This window comes from Asterias rubens, chromosome 8 (genome assembly GCF_902459465.1).
Source record: "Asterias rubens chromosome 8, eAstRub1.3, whole genome shotgun sequence".
NCBI classification, from domain to species: domain Eukaryota; kingdom Metazoa; phylum Echinodermata; class Asteroidea; order Forcipulatida; family Asteriidae; genus Asterias; species Asterias rubens.
In genome coordinates, this window is record NC_047069.1 from 10130186 (window position 1) to 10150207 (window position 20022).

The 20022-nt window shown below is 39.4% G+C and overlaps 1 protein-coding gene across 1 annotated transcript in view; it reads right to left on the minus strand.

The window, feature by feature from the left end:
- LOC117293581 (homeobox protein Hox-A4-like) overlaps positions 1 to 11689 on the minus strand; it is a 32730-nt gene extending 21041 nt beyond the window's left edge. Inside the window, exon 1 of the mRNA XM_033775940.1 lies at positions 11042 to 11689. Coding sequence (XP_033631831.1) covers positions 11042 to 11654 — 613 coding nt within the window. The 5' untranslated portion in view covers positions 11655 to 11689. The remainder of the gene's footprint in view (positions 1 to 11041) is intronic.
- Positions 11690 to 20022: the final 8333 nt, after the last annotated feature.

The following is a 20022-nucleotide window of genomic DNA, read 5'->3' on the forward strand; positions in this document are numbered from 1 at the left end:
ATTGAATTGAAATTAAACAAATCTGATCCCCCTTTTTGTAAATGATAATCAGTATTTGTTATTACACATTGGGCACCAGGGAAATTACATGATAGCAGCAGTCATACGTTTTGTCCCGTTTCATATTCTTACAAAGTATCAAAAACTTCACAAGGATTTTATGCATGAACCAATAATTTGAACGCATTATACGTTTGTCCATAGTAGGCAAATATGACAATACTTCACTGTAAAAACAAGTGTTTAGGTTCTGTAACAGATTTCGAACGCGTCAAAGGGTTTAGGTTAAACACTTAACAGTGTGTAGGTCCCATGAGTTGTGTTGTAAAGCAGTGTTTTAAACATCAAACTTAAACACTGGTGTATAGCAAACGTCGATGTACATGCACATACCTAAACAAAATGCATACGGCTGATGCGTCAAACTAAACGCATCATAGTCAAAACTGTAAACATTTGGCGCGTTTAGTTTGACGCATCAGCCGTTAACATTGTGTTTATAGGAAGCGTTTAAAAGGTCCTCAGTACATCAAAATCGATGAATGATATTCCCCCAAAAAACTCAGCGCATAATTTAGTTTTTAAACAAGAAAAGCACACGAAACTAAACATGCACACTGAACTTATAACTCATATTGACACAGAGTCATTTTTTTTTCTTTTCTTCAAATGTCAGCAGAACGATCTTGGTTTCAGTATTAAAATAAAATGTCAATGTTTGGTCAACGGGGAAAAGGTGAACAAATTAAAACATAACGACGACCTTATCTGCATACAATAAAACCTCAACTATTGCCCGAACCAAAACCACCACGCGCTTTATCAGCGCAAATCTGAAACTTCGGACGTTTTAAAGGCACTGGACACCTTCTCCTGAAGACGAGCAGAGTATACTGTTTGAAACGCCAAGGAAGACCACTCCTTCAAAAGAGATTTTACTCAGGGCTATTTATATTTATAGTTACTCTTATTCTCCACACCATGCAAAGCTTCAAACACCATTTACCTTTGGTAATATTGTCAAAGCCCAGTATTCTCACTTGGTGTATCCCAACATATGCATAAAATAACAAACCTGTGAACATTTGGGTTAAAATTGGTCATCGAATTTGCAAGAGAATAATGAAACAAAAAACACCCTTGTTGCACAATATTAATTTAAAATACTTCAGCTGAAGTATTTCATAAGTTGAGTGAGAAATAACCTCTTTCTCAAAAACTTCAGAGGTTGCCGTTTCTTACAATGTTTTACACTTTCAACATCTCTCCATTGCTTGTATGCTTATAACTGTTTTGAGTAAATACCAAAAGTGTCCAGTGCCTTTAACTGCAAAGAAAAATCCCAACTGGTTAACTGCATGCATGGGACGTTGTTGTAAAGTCCCCATCATAAACACTAAGAAAACAAATACTACCCGAGTAGGAGTGTAATCACTAAATAAGCAAGAAACGTAAAATGTTGCTATAATATGTTGGTAAGGACCATTAGGGGTTGTTTTATATGGGGGAATAAATACCGCAGAATAAAAATTTAGAGGCAAAGTTCGTTTGGGAGTATGGGTTTAAAACATCAACATCATTATTTCACTAATAGTAGGCTTATACAGGATGATTGTTGGTAGGTTTGGACTGCAACCATGCTGCATGTTGTTGAAATTGTTAAATGTTAATATTTATAGTTAAATTTTTATTTTATTAAATAGCATAGATAAGGGGACACACACAAAACCCAACGCGAAAACAAGGTTTACTCTGACTTTACACTTAATCTATGCCCTTTAAAAAAAAATGTGTTATTACGTGTAATGAAATTGGTCCTGAATTGGGGCCAGCAAAGAAAGATTCAACTATTTTCAATAGTCAGTGTGTGGATTACAATGCAATAGTCTGAGGCACCACTAGTCCCCACTGAGTAGAGTCTAAACATTGGAAACGCCGTCCAACTACACTGCGGAATTTAAGTACACACCGTTGCCCTGTATAGACTGGCGGCGACTTGTATGACAAAGTAATAACAGCATTGTCACCTCCCTAATGAGCCTCAGTAATAAATAAGATTGTGGATAGTAAATAAGACTGAACATCAAACATCGTCTTGATTGAGGCTCAAGAAACTTTCTCCTCCTTCAATTATGTCTATACTAAATCAGAATAATTCTCCTCGCCTTTACAAGCCTTTGATTGAAAGATGCAACGGAGAGGACGTTTTGTGCCACCGTGCGATCGGACAAATCCTACCGGGACCCTTGGCTACAATCCACCCACGGGCCCGATGACTGATCGACCCGTCAAACATTGAACGTGGAGAACAAAAAACAAGCAATTACAGAATTTTCACTTCTTTGATGGAAAACAATCGTCCGAAGCTCAAGTCTTGCCGTTTCAAAGCAAACATGTCGGGGAAAAAATATAACGAACAAAAACCCGAGATTTACTCTGACTTTTCACTTAGAAAAAATCTACGCCTTTTTGTGTGTGTGAGTTTAGGACCGAGCCCGTTCCACGGGGCCGGTGATCGATGACCGAGAGGAAATGCAATTTGTCCCGGGACGGATCCAAGCAATCGCCGGGAGCAAGTTGCCCCCTGAGCACCGCTCCTGTATAAGCGATGGGGGCAATTCGTTTGTCGTCCAATCCTCATTACAAACCCGTCCCAATCTAAAGGGGGAATCCTACTCTACTCTGGCCCCACTTTCATAGTGCTGCTTAAGCAAAAAATATTGCCTAACAATGTCTGCTTAAAAGCAGCTCTATGAAATTGGGCTCAGAATGAGGTTACCAGCCAAACTGCCATGTCTCAACTACAATTTGTGACTGGTATTCAGCTCATTTCTGCTTAGCAGAAAAGTGTTCAGTAATGCAACTATATGAAATTGAGCCCAGAGCAGTGAGATCTCAGCGAGTTGTGTTAGATCAACCTGCGGCTATAGCTGCCAAATGTTCAAACTGTTTGTTTTACAATTAAAAATTTAATGTCATACATTATATTTTCAATATCCAAGGAGTCACGTTCAGTGAAACTGTCACCAACTGAACCCCAATCCACATACAGTGCTCCGGTCCGGACTCGAACCGGGTCCACATAAAGGAAAGGCAAGCAGAGAAACCAGCGAGCCAACCTGACTGCCGAAGTATGACCAAATACTTTTAATTCTAGCATTGTCATCCGGACGCAATTTCCCCCTGTAATATATAGAATTGCAATCCTACAAATGTTCCTGATTTATTTAAATGAAGACTGTATACAGAATTGGTTTTGCTAACAAAACAGTTGCTGGCAGTGTAATCGCTTTATGTAATCCACCATATACATAAACTATGACAAACCTGTAGAAGTTTGAGATCGATCGGCCATCTGGGCCACGAGAAAATAGTGAAAAACCGATTACACACTTTGCATGACATTGATGCAAACAACACAAATGAATAAAACCGCTCCCTGAGCGATAAACTCCAAACGCAAAGTTAAATTATTAATTTTTCATCAAATATGAAATTTCAGGCAGAATAATTTCAAGGGATGTTTTCTACTATCATCATCATTAGACCGTGTAAGTTTGGTGTAAATCTGTGATCTTCACGATTTTGTTTTCTTACCAATTCTGTAACGTTCCTTTAAGGATTCCCCTTTTGGAATCCATTTAGAGAAAAAAACAACATTAAAAGCACTACGGCAGTGGTAATTTTGATGTACAGAATCAAAATTACCATCCGGACATGTTTCTCATGCGAGTATCTGTCCTTACATGCCTACAAAGTTTCTCCTTCCTCTATGGTTCCTCTTAACCCAATAGACTGTCCACTCCTTTTGTGGTAATTTCAAAAACACACTAATCAATGCAACTTGTGTTGTGACCCTTACAAAGATCACCCACTCCCGTCCCAAGCAACAATAAAAGCTAATCGGTTAGCTCTACAAAATCCACTTGAGGATTTAGAGGCGACCTGGTCATCGTCAGAGAGAGCCTCCCCGTGTCTAAGCTCCCGAAGCCCGGGTAGGGGTCAGTGTACGAGCCGCTGGACTCCGGTAACTGTCCGGTCTTTTGTTACTAAAGCGATCTATTTGAACATCATTTAAGAGAGTAGAGGGGAGAGAGTGGTCGTGAGATTTCATCAACTAAGTACAAAAGATTACCCCTCTAACAACCAGGGGTGTAACCTACTCAGATAACTTGTATAATCTTTAAAGGGTTTGCGTACTTGGTGTACGACACAAAACACCATGTCCACAGATTTACATATAACTTGCACGGTTTTATAGAAAATGATGGTAGGAAGCTTTCCTTGAAATATTCCTTAAAAGGGTGATGTTATTTTTGAGAAATGGGTAAACAAATTTCACAAAAATAGTTTTTGTCTCAGTGAGATGAAAGTTATTTTAGCACAATGGATCTACGCGACTCTCCAGAAAACATTGCTCTGTGATTTTCAATTTCCCCCCCAAAACTTGACGATTATGAAGCTGAAACTTCTACAGGTAAATTACATCTACATACATCTTCATTCACAGTGTGTAGGGATCCATGTCACGGCCAAAAACTAGATCTACAAAAGGTATCAATTCAAACCCCTTTAATATCTCGCTTCAGAGCTTATGAAATATTAATCTGTCATAGCAAAATCATTATTAATCCAGTAGTTTTTTCTCGGTGGACAGAGCTATAATTATTTGATCTCATGCGATGCAACTGTTTAACTATCGATTACAAATTTTCACAAGATACAATGGATCAGAAAAATCAGTAAAAAAAATTGTTGGAATTTATGCCATAAAGTTTTTACAAAATCAATATCCAAAGATGCCTTGTTTTCAACCACAAAATGTCTACAAAATTGTTCAAACCCGGTTAAAGGAACACGTTGCCTTGGATCGGACGAGTTGGTCTATTAAAAGCGTTTGAAACCGTTTGTTATGAAATGCATATGGTTAGAAAGATGTTTGAAAAGTAGAATATAATTGTCCACATAAGTATCACTCGAAACTGCACGGTTTTCCTTTTACGTCGTGAACTATCACGGTCGGCCATTTGACGGCCATATCAACGTGTTCCTTTAACCTAAACTCACCCATTTACGGGATGGTTTGGTATTTGTGTGGTTGAGATTCGTTTAAAGCCATTGGACACTTTCGGTACAGAAACAAAAAACATCACAGATTTACAAATAACTTACAGGGTTTACAGAAGGTTATGGTGAAAGACTTCTCTTGAAATATTATTCCATGAAATGCTTTACTTTTTGAGAAAGCAGTAAAACAATATAAATTCTCGATAGCGAGAATTACGGATTTATAGTAAACACATGTCATGACACGGCGAAACGCGCGGATACAAGGGTGTGTTTTCCCGTTATTTTCTACCGACTCCGAAGACCGATTGAGCCTAAATCTTCACAGGTTTGTTATTTTATATAGAATTTGTGATACAGGAAGTGTGGGCCATGGACAATACTGTTTACCAAAAGGGTCCAATGGCTTTAACGAAGCTTGAATAAACAAAAAAAATCAACTTATAAACGTTACTGACAGAAACGCTTCTCAGATATGGGTTTTTCGGAGATAGCAATGGTTTTTTTTCCTTAACCACATTTACTTGAAGTAAAATGTTTCTTCAAAATGCATGATAAAGAAAAAGGAGGCTGCTGTACGCTCCTAACTAAGAGTTCGTATTGCCATTAATTTCAAGTTATTACCAAACGTCTCCCTAAAAATGTTTATACAGGCCTATTGTAGATTATTGTAAATACTATATTTTAGTTATAATATTTAGCTGATTTTAGCACTGTGTTTTCTCTTTGTGTAGTGTTGTGCCACTGAAAAGGCCCTAAGTGTGATAAAATACAAAATAAATAAATTAATTGAACAGTAATTTCCGAACACAAATCAAGACATGAAACAATGGCATCCAAAGTATCGATGGCTACTGTGTCAATCCTTATGTCACCAATCATCCATTCAAATTCACAATTTTACATCCTTCTTCTGGTTTCTGGTTTCCATATAATTGCTTTTGTAAAGCCCACTCGAGTTTGGTTTCTAAAACTAGCCCTTTGTTTTGTATCGAGATTGGTCTCTACTCGACAAGCTAATGCTTCTTGCAAAAGTAGGATTTGAAACTTTGCATGGTGGAAATACGATGGTGTAAAGTTTGCGGTAACACCATGTAATGATAATCTCTAAATGAGTTGGGGTGGTTCTGAAAAGAACCGTTGGTTTCAACTCAAGACGATCAGAACATACTGATCGAAACGGTTCTTTTCAGAACCACTCTAAATTTCATTTAGAGATTATCATTACATGGTGTTACAGCAAACCTTACTATATCTAATGCTTCTTGGAGACCTCCATCCTCACACAATTATCCTAATTTCCTTATGTTGTATTGTATATTGTAAATTATGTTACGTGACTACAGACCTTTCCGCAATTATCCATTTCGCAAGCATGAGATGCATGCTGGTCTAGCTAGCGATCAAACTTGACCGCTAGCTGGATTTGATCGCTAGCTAGACCAGCATGCACCTCATTCCACGCCTTAAGGACGTGTACCGAGTATTTCGCGAAAAGGTAACGTTCATCATTTATTTTGTGTGTTGGAAAAAGGAAAGAAAAACGAATGAATGAAAACGAGTATACATTCGTAACGACAGAGGATAGACAGAAATAGAGACAGACATGAGACGAAGCATTGATCGGGTGAGATCGATTATAACTTAGTAAATAATACCCATTGCTTTAACACTCATAAAGAGTAATAATTGACTTTTCCTTGATGTTTATTTAAGTTCGGCAGACACTGGGTTTTATAATGCTAATATGTTGCTATTTACGTCACCATTCTGTGTATATGCAACAACAACTAATTAGAATAAACTATAAATATTCAGTAAGCTCGCGAGTACAGCCATGTTTTAAATCTCCCAACTAATTATGGCGATTACCATTACATAGGGAGGGGGACCCGACTAAAGATCTATTCCAGATTTCTCACAGATCGTAATGAATTTTACTGAGCCTTTCCGCTCATTCGTGACTCCGGCAATCATAAAAACTGCCAAATCCTTAAAATAAATCAACATACAAGACTTGTGAGTTGTTGTCATTGTAATAAGTAACAAACATTTAGGTTACGTTTATCATCAGATAAATGTTTAATTCAAGTTATAGATAATGAAAACGTTTATTACCAGCTGATCTGTAAAAAGCATTTATGATGATAACCTTTTTATTGTTTTATTACATATCAGTAAACGATTTCCCTTTTAAAGGATTGGGGTATTTTTTGTAACACAAAACACAATGTCCACAGGTTTACATTAAACTTACACCGTTTGAAGATAATGCTAGTAGAAAGCTTACCTTAAAATATTAGTTGCTGAGGTGTTGTAGTTTTTGACAAATGAGTAAAACAATGTCATGAAAATACGTTTTTACATGCTAAAAATAATTTTCGTCCCATGATCACTGAGAAAAAAATTATTTTCATGACATTTTTAAAACTCATTTCTCAAAAACAATTAATATTTTCAGGGAAGCTTTCTACTATCATTATCTTCAAACTGTGTAAGTTTAATGTAAATCTGTAGACATTGTGTTTTTTTGTCCTACAAAAAGTACATAGACCCTTTAAAGCAAGAGCAAAATGCATACACAAAATGTCTCGGTTCTCTAATAAAAAAATCACCGATTGCTACTCAAGTTTGGCATTCAGCGTGCAAATAAATCCAGTATGTACATGTATATCCCAAAACATGCATAAATTAGCAAATCTTAAGGAAACAAATTGGGCTCATTGGTCATTGAATTCGTTCAAGAAAAGTGAAAGAAATAGCCCATGTTGCCCAACATTATTTGTGTGCTTTCAGATGCAGAAAAAGGGTTCCAGGCCTGAAGTCTTTTTTTAGTGAGAAATAACATGTTTTCTCAAAAACTACGTTACTTCAGAAGGAGCCGTTTCTCACAATGTGTTATACTATAAACAGCTCCCCATTGCTCGTTACCAAGTATAGTAAGTTTTTATGCTAACACGTATTTTGAGTTATTGACCAACAGTGTCCAACAGTGTCCCTTTATTTGTTACTTCCAAATGCTGTTTCCAGACAAATCCCACGTTGTAAATTCACCCAAAATTCACCCAATTTAAGAGCTTTCTCCACAGATAATGTCATAGTGTCATCCCTCTATAGACGAAGCGTAGGTTTTGATGCAATTTTAAAAAGTATTTTTAAACTATTTTGATAGGGTATTGTAAGAAAACTCGAATATGTGATAAAAACGACTGAGTACAGTTTATGAGGGTGTACGAAAATATTTCCCAAGCTTTTTAAAATGTTATAATTATCAATTTGTTGGGAAGGATTGCCGGAACGTATGATATAATTAATGAAACGAAACATGTAAAATTGAGAACTGTTACTGTCAGAAAAGTTCTTCATATTGTGTATTCAAATTTCTTATTATTCTTCCTACATGGAAACATATCCGGATTTTTGTCAAAATCTCAAAAACGCGACCCCTTTTGAAATGAGTTTTACATAGTTAGTTTTATTGTATTCTATCTATAAATTATAATATTAAATTAAAGCAATCGCACGGTTAAACAAATATAGGTTTTTCTTCTTTTAAATCGAATCCTTAAACAGAACATTATGACAAATTTTGAGGATGGTAACTCTAACATGAAAACAAAAATGCCGGCCACCGATATTGTGTACATGTCTTCGTTTTGTTACTTATGTTCTCGATTTGCGACAGCTTGGTACCTCTTTCTGCAGCTGTATACCATTTTAATCTCAAAACGAACAATACGCAACAAACGGGGACCATCTCAAGGTTGGAAGACTCCCTTAAGATCACAAACTAACACTCTGGATAACAATTATTCTGTAAACAGTAAACTTTCCAAATTGTCGTCTCTTTTAAACAAGAAACAATTACTGGGCCAAATTTATTTTGTTTTGTTTTGTTGTTCACAATTTTTGTTTTCGCAATGTATTTTTTCGCGTCGACAATAAAATGACTGCGGCATCGTTATGAAGGTACCTCTATTCTCAAATAAAACATAAATAAATCATGCGTCTATTCCATCAACAAATTCATAAAAATATTAAAAGTTTAAACTAAATTTACTTTAGAGGGGTGTCTATGTATCTTTTGGACCCCCTGTTTTAAATTGCGACACCCTGTTAGCTAATTTACTTTTAAATGTCCAGCAAATTGACTCGCCCGTTTACCAAATCCAGCTGGCTTAAAATCTGCGGCCCATGAGCTTCAGTGTATTGGAAGACTTCCAAATTATGTTTTATAATTGCTTTATAATACATGTGGGTTGGGTGTTTGCGGTTAGATAATGCCAAAAATGTCGGTGTTGATGGGAAAGTGACTTACAGAAAAGCACCATCCGTTCAAAAACTTGAATTTATTTTTCTTTTACAAAAAAGGAAAGCGCCGAGTTCCAACGTAAGGACTGAGGTGTACAGGATCGGCAGAGCCGATAAAATAGTCAAACTTCTGAACGGTTTGGCTAAATCTGCTGTGCGAGTCAGAAAGGAAAAAAATAGGTACCAAAACGAGCATAATTTTCAGCATGTTTTTTGGTTGTAACAACCGAAATCAGCTATAGATGAAGACCTTTTCCCAGATATTATTCAGACAGGTTTCTTCAAAATCAGTATGCTTTCAAGGTAAATTTTAAAGATGATCTTTTTTATTCTGCCCAATCCTGTACAAGTATATCACCGGTGTCCTTTCCGCCTTGATGGACAAGTTGAACGCTTATCGACAGTAACTACATCTGATAAAATACTATCATTATCTTTATGTGTCAAAAAATAATCACTTTGTGATTTTAAACGGAAACCTGGTTATTTTTTAAATTCTAAAACCATGGTGTTAAAGGTATTTATTTACAGGATTGATAGAACTTACTATAGTCGCAGACAGTGTTCATTTTTTTGGTGATTAACATGACAAAAAATAACAAACTTGTGAACATTTTGGACTTAACAATTGCCGAGTCGCAGGAGAAAAAAAATAGTGAAAACTATGCACAATTTTCAGCATGTAAAGACATTGTCCACCATACTGGTTTTTAAAGGTTTCCGGATAGAGTTTTCCCGAACATGACTTCAATTCAAATGAGGGAAGTATTTCACCGAACAACAATAATTTCTAGTATGAACTTCGCAATCATTATAAGACTAAAATTAAACAATGATATATTTTGTTATCCTAACCAATCGTGTACAATACATTTTGGCATTGGTGCCAACTCTAAATTTCTGGTTGACGCTTGTGCCGAACGACTGTATTTATTTTGTTTGAATCAAACACAACTTTTTGCGTGAAGTGTTTTGATTATTCTTGACTATCGAAGAAGCTTCAGGAAAATCGCGAAAGATATATATGTCTCTGTGATTCTCTTTTAATTTTGAATGAACATGAAATTTATTGAATGCATCTTTTTAATGTTGTTTGGTTTTAAAGGTGTTACATTGTGTGTGAAATGTTCACATGTATCACTCAATCCAGCCTTTGGTTGCCATGTGATTTCTAATCAACCTTAAAGGAGTTAAATGAATGAAGAGAGAAGGAAACTGTGTTTATTTTTTCAATTTTGGATTTTGTTTGCCTTCCATGAAGAAACACCTTACAGAAATTCGACTGTGTCTGGATTAATGAAAATTTGTAATCAATTTGTTATCAATGTGTTTTATTTTGGAATGATTTTACATGTGTAAGTTGTGTAATGAATGTCGGTTGCTACCAACATTTGTATGTAAATATTTCGAACTATCGGTGTTCAATGCTATTGATTTTGTATGACTACGAACATACGACAGAACGCAACTTTGTTTAGAGGAAATTATACAACAAAATTGTAATGGATGAGGAAGTTTACAAAGAGGCGACAATCATTTTGTTTAACTCAAAACTAAAACAATACAAAGCTAGTCTTTACTAAAACTAATAATTAAAAGTGTAGTATAATGATCGATAGATAATAAAATGAGATCAAATCAGAAGATATTTGATGTGATTTACCTGGCCAATTTGCCTTCCACATGTGGGCGTGTGATTTGGTGGTTTTCATCCAAGGAAACGGTAAGTTCTGATTCCTATCTTCGCCTTTTGTTTTGCCCCCAGCAGACGAGGCGGTCGGTGTGTGGTGATGAGGGCCAGGGTTTCCCCCGTGTGTCTGACCCGTTCCACGGCAGGCAGTCACGGCCGTTGAGGCCCCCTGCATGCCGGTGGTGTGACCACCAAGTTGCGGTGAATGCGTCTGCTGCATTGCCGCCTCCCGGCCCCCGTCACCACACGGCTGGGCCGCGGCGCCAGTACCGGCCCCGCAGGCCTGAGTACACGCCGTGTCCTGAGGCAATGTCATATTAGCCAGTGTCATCATGTTCATATTCGTCATACGCGAATACTGCAGCAATCCCTCGTCCACCCTGGACTCGACAACAGCCATGGGGGCACCGCCGTAGCCCCCTACCTGGGGGCCCGGCTTGTCGGCGTAGATGCACGCAGGTGGGGGAGGCGGGCTATAACTCCGATGGCCCCCCGTGGACGCTGTAATCGGTGGTGGGCCGACAAACTGATCACCGTGAAAGCCGAAGGGCGAGTTGTAAAACGAAGGGCTGTTACCTTCCATCATGGTGCCGCTTTGGGAAACTGAAGTTGCCGTAAAACCCCAAGAGCTTTCTCAAACGATACACGGCAAAGAAGAAGTGACGAGCTCAGGATGATGGGTTACTCCTCCTCAGTGGTCGGTGAGACGCGATGCTAGGCCGGGGGGTTCCGAGTCTGGATAGGCCACGGCGAACCATCACAATGACCACTCGTGCTGATGCATTTACAGGTGATGTTTTCGGTGCAAACACAGTACTGGGCAAGCTGTAGCTATCTGTCTCGCTGTTACTAGCCTGGGGAAATGTCAGATACGGGGCTGACAGGGCGCCATCTAGTGACTTCAAAAGACAACAACAACATCAACAACGATAGGGTATCAATGTTGACGTGTATCTACATTATATCAGAGCCGTATCTTCTACACTTCTACGCTTGCTGGTTTTGCTGTCTATGGTCAGTGCGATAAAAACGTTAACAATTGAGGCAAGCTTTCAATTTAAAGAGGTACAAGACCGGGCCTATTTTAGGCTGCCTGGACGTAGGATCAAGGGTTAACTTTGAAGGACGGGTGAATAAAGAGCCATGTCACTGGCGACATTCAGCCGTCGTTTGTTTGCGTCTCATTACCCGGGTGAAAACGGTAAGCTACAATTTGAAAACTGCCATATTTTTTACTGTTATGTTTTGTTTGCGTTTTGTAGCATGATCTTTGTATGAAGTGGGCGGCTTACACACTGAGAATAACAGTCTTCAGCTGACATACAGGGAAAGTTTTGAACCCTTTTAGCTGATTTAACTGACACATTTCAGCTGACATAAAGCAGGGAAAATGTTCAACCATTTCAGGTGACAAACGGGGACAGTGTTTAATCATTTCATGTTAAGGTGCTCAACCAAGAGTCAGGTGACATACAGGGACAGTGGTCAACCAAGAGTCAGGTGACATACAGGGACAGTGTTCAACCAAGAGTCAGGTGACATACAGGGATAGTGTTCAACCAAGAGTCAGGTTACACACAGGGATAGTGTTCAACCAAGAGTCAGGTGACATACAGGGACAGTGTTCAACCAAGAGTCAGGTGACATACAGGGATAGTGTTCAACCAAGAGTCAGATGACATACAGGGACAGTGTTCAACCAAGAGTCAGGTGACATACAGGGACAGTGCTCAACCAAGAGTCAGGTGACATACAGGGATAGTGTTCAACCAAGAGTCAGGTGACATACAGGGACAGTGCTCAACCAAGTGTCAGGTGACATACAAGGATAGTGTTCAACCAAGAGTCAGGTGACATACAGGGACAGTGTTCAACCAAGAGTCAGGTGACATACAGGGACAGTGTTCAACCAAGAGTCAGGTGACATACAGGGACAGTGCTCAACCAGGAGTCAGGTGACATACAGGGATAGTGTTCAACCAAGAGTCAGGTGACATACAGGGATAGTGTTCAACCAAGAGTCAGGTGACATACAGGGACAGTGTTCAACCAAGAGTCAGGTGACATACAGGGACAGTGCTCAACCAAGAGTCAGGTGACATACAGGGACAGTGTTCAACCAAGAGTCAGGTGACATACAGGGACAGTGTTCAACCAAGTGTCAGGTGACATACAGGGACAGTGCTCAACCAAGAGTCAGGTGACATACAGGGACAGTGCTCAACCAAGTGTCAGGTGACATACAGGGACAGTGCTCAACCAAGAGTCAGGTGACATACAGAGACAGTGTCTGACGATGAGTCAGGTGACATATACAGGGACAGTGTTCAACGAAGATTCATGTGACAATACAGGGACAATGTCCGACAATGAGTCATGTGACATACTATGTCTGACAATGAACATGTGACATACAGGGACAATGTCCGACAATGAGTCAGGTGACATACGGGGACAGCGTCTGACAATGAGTCAGGTGACAAACAGGGACATTATCCGACAATGAACAGGGGACATACAGGGACAATGTCCGATAATGAGTCAGGTGACATACGGGGACAAAGCCTGACAATGAGTCAGGTGACATACGGGGACACCCATTTCAGCTGACACACTACAAGGACAGAATTCATGGCCAGCCACGTGTAATACTTCCCATTTTTTCTTCAAACGAGATAAGTCAAAACCCCTAGACACGTATACAATTTATTTGTGTGAATGTTTGAAGGAACATTTTTCCTTGACCAACCCACTGTATCAATTTATCGTGACATTTGACCCCACCGTGACTCAACACACTATTAATGAAAGTTATAGGTCAAGCGTTAGAATTTTAAACACATAGTAGATTTTTTGTTTGTCTTCTTCAGGGAAACTTGGACCAAAAGCACTTTTAATTAAACCAGCGAAAACTGCGTCCATTAAACCCGACTAAAATGCAATAAATTGTATCTGTCAAGATGTCCATTTCGGACATAACGACTGGATATAATATTAACAATTCCTCTCATCAACACATCACTGCTACTAGTCGTCAATAAAGTCACTGACAATCATTCTCTTATGTAGTCTCCGTACAAGACGCTCTCTAGATGACATCCATTGATCTACATCAGTTGACGCCATCTTTTTTTATCGATACAGACCTTTCTAAATAGCCCGAGTTTTTGCCAACCGAGGTCGGAAAACTATTGTGAAAGCAATCAGTGCACAGTGTCAACTTGCTGAGAAAACAGCAACAAACTGTCACAGTATTTCCATCAAGAAAGTTGAAGTCATCCACATTGAGCGAGGCAACCGCGGGTACCAACCGCATCTCTAGGCACAGCATGCACAAACGGGCACCACGGATGATTGGATCTACAAAAAGTCGCCCTAGGGCAATCGATCTTTAGAGATCCTTTCGACATACTCGTGTGAAATGATTTTGTCTGAAGCGACCCCATTTATTAGAACTCAATAAAATTAATTGATTTCTAATAAATGGAGACACTTCTGATAAAGCAATTTCGCAGAATGCCAACTACCATTATATCTTTATAACAAGTAGGCTTTCGGGAAAGAATTACAAATACGGTGTTATTACCAAAAGTATGACACTGCCTTTTAAAAGAACAATACAGAATTGGTTTGCTAGCAAAAAAAAATTGTTGTCAGTGTAAGCACTTCATGTAATCCACCATATACATAAACTGACAAACGTTTAGAAGTTTGAGATCGATCGGCCATCTGGGTCACAAGAAAATCGTGACAAAAAAGATTACAAATTTTGCATTGCAATCGATGCCAAAACAAAAATGAATAAAACGCTCACTGAGCGACAAACTCCAAAAGCAAAATTAGATTATTTATTTCTCATCAAATACGACATTTCAGACAGAAATATTTCAAGGGATGTTTTCTACCATCATCATCATTACACCGTGTAAGTTTTATGTAAATCTGTGATCTTCACGATTTTAGTTTCTTACCAATTTTGTATTACGTTCCTTTAAACAATCGAACTGCGGGTAGGTAATCCTTTAAAGATTTTGAAGAAAAAAACCGAAGGGGAAATATTTTACTGTCTGTGTCTGCTGACCTCATTTTACAAATCCGTGCATAAACTGGCTCAACGTAGCAACCTTAGCGTATTTATATCAGTTTAATTTAAGGAAAATTTAGATAGTTAGTGTTTAAACATTCACATGACATTTTCCAAAGTAGCTGTCAAGCACAAATCACACAGAGCTTAATTTCGAGTTCACGACATCTCGTTATATAAAACACCCGACCTGTTTAAAATATCTACAAATAATTAACTTTGAAATGACATTCATGCACTGTTTTCTTTTTTAATAGACTAATTTCCTGAGCGTCGTGCGTGTATGCGTTTTTTGTTGCCGTGGTCGAAACCCGTAACCTGAACTGTACACGACGTATATAGCTTGTAAGTTGGGTATCTACCGGCCATCTCCGTTGCACAACTCGCTGCAGGGGCAGACATCGTCGTGGCTTCGAGACTGAATTTGATGAAGTACCTTTCCTCATCCCACTTGAGTACCGGTATTCTTGACCAGTGACACTATTTTGAAAATTTGAAGAGGCGCATGACAAATAGATTACTTAAAACAATCGAACGCTTCTCAACACCGAATGTGTACGTTCCCTTTAAGATTTTGGAATCTGATAATTGCATTATAAGAGCATTGACTAAGTGTTGTTTATGCGTAAAGTCAGTTAGCTCACTGCAGTCAATGGACAATGATTTCATATTAATCTGATTCATCGATGGATATGGCAAGTACAGTCAATGCTTGAATCGGCCAGCGCTTCTAGGGGGGGGGGGGGTACAACCCTAGTCCTATCGTCACCCTGGTCCGACAGCGTATTTTCCTAACCCTAGCCTCTAACCCTAGTCATTATACCCTTTAACCTAGCGAATAAATTACAGTTTTTTTTTCGGAACAGAGGGGTGTTGGAACAAAGGGTGTACTTTCAGGGCCTTATTTGCAAATTCATATTTTGTAATAACCAAAAGGGGCGCGACCTAATTAAATCCGGAAGACTAAATTAAACAGACAAAACATAATGACTATAACTTGCGGGTCACAACCAGTGTTTGAGTGTACACGTTTTGGGAGGAGTGTTGGCTCTGGGAAAAAACACACGTTGGTGTGACCTCGACGTTTCGACAGTATACTCTGCTGGTCTTCAGGTCTCTTAAAATCATGGAGGATCAGTTTCAGTTCATTTATTTTCACAGAGCATTTGACTCATTCTTCCTTCTAGATCCACTCGATCTTCTACGTACCATCATTGCTACTCCTCCAATCCCTTTACAACACAACCACTGGAGCATTTTATAAGCTCACATTCCACATTCATTTATAGAACAATTTTCCATTTAATGGTGTTGTCCCAATGCATGTAAATAAATTAACCTACTAACCTTATGAAAACACTTTACCTCTGTTTAATGACACCTGTGACTTGATTTTTGTGGAAATACTACCCGAGCCTATTTTTTATGTTTTATGACAACCTTTCACGTCGTCAATCACAGTTTACAACAAGATTGCGTTTATGGGAGAGCCCAAACCAACTGAGCGCCATGAGATAACGAACAAGTCAGGTTATCTACGAGGAACAGCGTTTTAAAAGGTTTGTACCTTCGTTCAAAGCTCATCATCGGAAGAACCCCAAGTAATACGAAACGAAACGGTATTGACAGAAACTCCGGTTATCTGAAACGTCCCCACCGGGAGCCCCCGATGCATGGCAACGGGGGAATGTAGCAACGGCATCGGTACACCAACACCAGGTCGGCACGCTGCTCTCACACAGAACGGCCGCTATCTAGTACAAGATGCATATCAGATAAGCACACCAGTCACAACATTGGTACACATCAGAACACTTCAATATGCCAACCTACTGTATACGGGGGGCACGGGTTGGATGTAGTTCGTCGTGTGTGGAGAACACACAACCCATGGGAGGAGGACATTGCAGGGCCCAATTCCATAGAGCTGCTTTTAGCAGAAAATATTGCTTAACAATTTGTTTTGCTAAGCCGAAATGAGCAGGATGCAAGTCACTAATTGTACATGTGACATTGTAGTTTGGCTGGTAACCTTACTCTGGTAAGTATCACTTTGTTGTGCTTAGCTACTTTTTGTGCTATAAGAAGCTCTATGAAATTGGGCCCAGTGGCGTCACCACACCATATTTTGGTATAGAGGAGGTTGGATGGAGAGGAGGCGGGGCCGGGGGATGCAGTGAGGTCACACCCAGCTGTGGTAACTGCTTTTGTGTCACTGTTTAACCGGAGTGTGCTTTTTATCTTGTTCATATAGTGCCAGTGGACAGTTTAAACACGCCCTGAACCGCAAAAGATCATTGCTGATTGTTACTTTAAAGGCTCTGGACACTATTGGTAATTGTCAAAGACCATTCTTCTCACTTGGTGTATCTCAACATATGTATATATAGTATGGTTCCTTTTTTTAAAGAATTTTAACGAACTCCAATACACTGAGGATAATTTAAGCTATACTGGAGTTTGGATACATTCCAATATAACATAGCATATTACAGTATAGCATATAGACTGGGATACATTCCAGCTTGAAACCAATTGTATTGAATATAGACAATTATCGTGCTGCGATGTAGGTATAGCCGACTGTATCATTACAACATTTTCAAGTTGATTTTCTATCATGCAAAGTGCCATACAGATAATTGATGATGTAATACGGTATATATGAACATATTATATACTTTTATCATGAAGAAGAATACAAAAAACATAATTTCAAGAGTGACAAATCAAACACTAAAGTTACGGTGAGCAAAAGGGGCTCACTTCTCGTGTATGGCGATCGAATTGATAATGAGGTCGACAACTGAAACCCACGTCAGCTGAGCCAAGTCTGGACTCGGGTTGTTATCTCACACTGAACCGCCTGAGCAGCAAAGGCAAAAAAAAAACTCCCTTGCTGCTAAACATTGGCCTGACCTTTTTGTGCCCATTAAAGGCACCGGCTTCCCTCTCCAAAACCTCACCACAACCTCAATGAAGAGACGGTATCACTCTCAGATCGGATAAATATTTTACCAGGGTGTCCTTTGAGTCTTACCGCCGAGGCCCCGTCAAGAGCAACGGTGCCGGGGAGCAAAGGTCCACGGTGGCACGACGAGGCGCCTTATCGAACCCCGCTCCGTGATTGGTAAATGGGACTTATTAGGAGGAGCCTAAGCCATCAAACAGCCAATCACAGACGCCCTGGGTGGTTTGATGGACGGGTCGGTGCAGGGTCCAACGATCAAGATGACCGCGCATGCACAGTAAAGAGGCGGGAAGGGAACAGCAGGTTGTAAATAATATTTCGATTTTTTTTTCTTCTTTTCCGGTTCAAGAGTAACCCCCTTTGATATCATCGATTGTTTACATGTTTTTTAGCTGACAATGGCTAAATTGGTTACGTCTGTTACCATTTCTTTCCAAAAAGAATTTGAAGCTCACGCACAAACTCCAGTAACCTTGACTAATCTGGTAAAGTGTGCAATGGTCAAAATAATGTTTACACTCTCCTTGGGAGAGTCAACAAGAATTTACATACAAAACATATTTATTACAAACATGCTGATGTTATAAATTTTGTGCAAAGTGTTTGTCGTGGGTTGCTTTTATAAAACTTAAAAACCTGATCCTCTGATACTACGTGATGCAATTTCAAAATTGTTCTCATTTTTTATTCGTAAGTTTCAGTTCCATCTCAATGTTTTCCACATCGGTTCTGTTCAAGTTTATACCTCCAGAGGGGGTTTCTGCACAGGAAGGAAGAGTGAAGTCCTATATTAGGCAAACCCAGCAAACTAATGGTCCAGCAGCCGATTTCACGAAACGCTAGGATTAAACACCTATCTCGCGTTAGGCCGAGTGACTCGTCCTAACTTAGGATGGGTTCAATGTGTCATACGTCTATAGTTTATACGGACCGATCTTGTCCTTAGTCAGGAAGAAATCGACAGCAGGTTCCTTAAAGGCAGTGGACACTATTGGTAATTACACAAAATAATTATTAGCATAAAACCTTACTTGGTAATGAGTAATGGGGAGAGGTTGGTGGTACAAAACATTGTGAGAAACAGCTCCCTCTGAAGTGGAGTAGTTTTCGAGAAAGAAGTAATTTTCCACAAATTTGATTTCGAGACCTCAAATTTAGAATTTGAGGTCTCGAAATCAAGCATCTGAAAGCACACAACTTCGTGTGACAAGGGTAATTTTTTCTTTCATAGTTATTTTGCAACTCCGACGACCAATCGAGCTCAAGTTTTCATAGGTTTGTTATTTTATGCATATGTTGAGATACAGCAAGTAAGAAGACTGGTCTCTGACATTTACCAATAGTGTCCACTGTCTTTAAAAAATGACAAGATCATTACAAATCCAGCAAGCAGGAGATGCATCCATCTACCGGATCACCTAAATAAAATCTTGCATACCCCCCCCCCCCCTATACGGGCGATGAAATTAAAAAGATCCCGTTTGTGTCGGCACGGCGTAAACCCACAGACGACTTTCAGGTCACGACCATAATTCCCGCGCGCGCAAAACACCGTCTTCTTTTTGCTTTAATGGTCGCTGATCGGTCAAGTCTATCTTATACCGTACACAGAACCTCGTGCCGCAAGGGACGTTGGTGTGCCCCTCTCTCCCGTCCGTTAATCAAATAGTATTGGATGTTAAGCAAACCTCTCCACATTACACATTAACTTCCTGGGATTATTGAAGGCCGCAAGAGGACACCGTCACCTAGAAATGAATGATGGAAAAATCCATGCGAGCTACCGCATTGATCTATTATGTTTGGTTTATGTATAATTCGGGAGTGAGCGATTGTTAGAGAGAGAGAGAGAGAGGGGGGGGGGGGGGGGGGCTCGGCATGTTAAAGGCACCGAACACG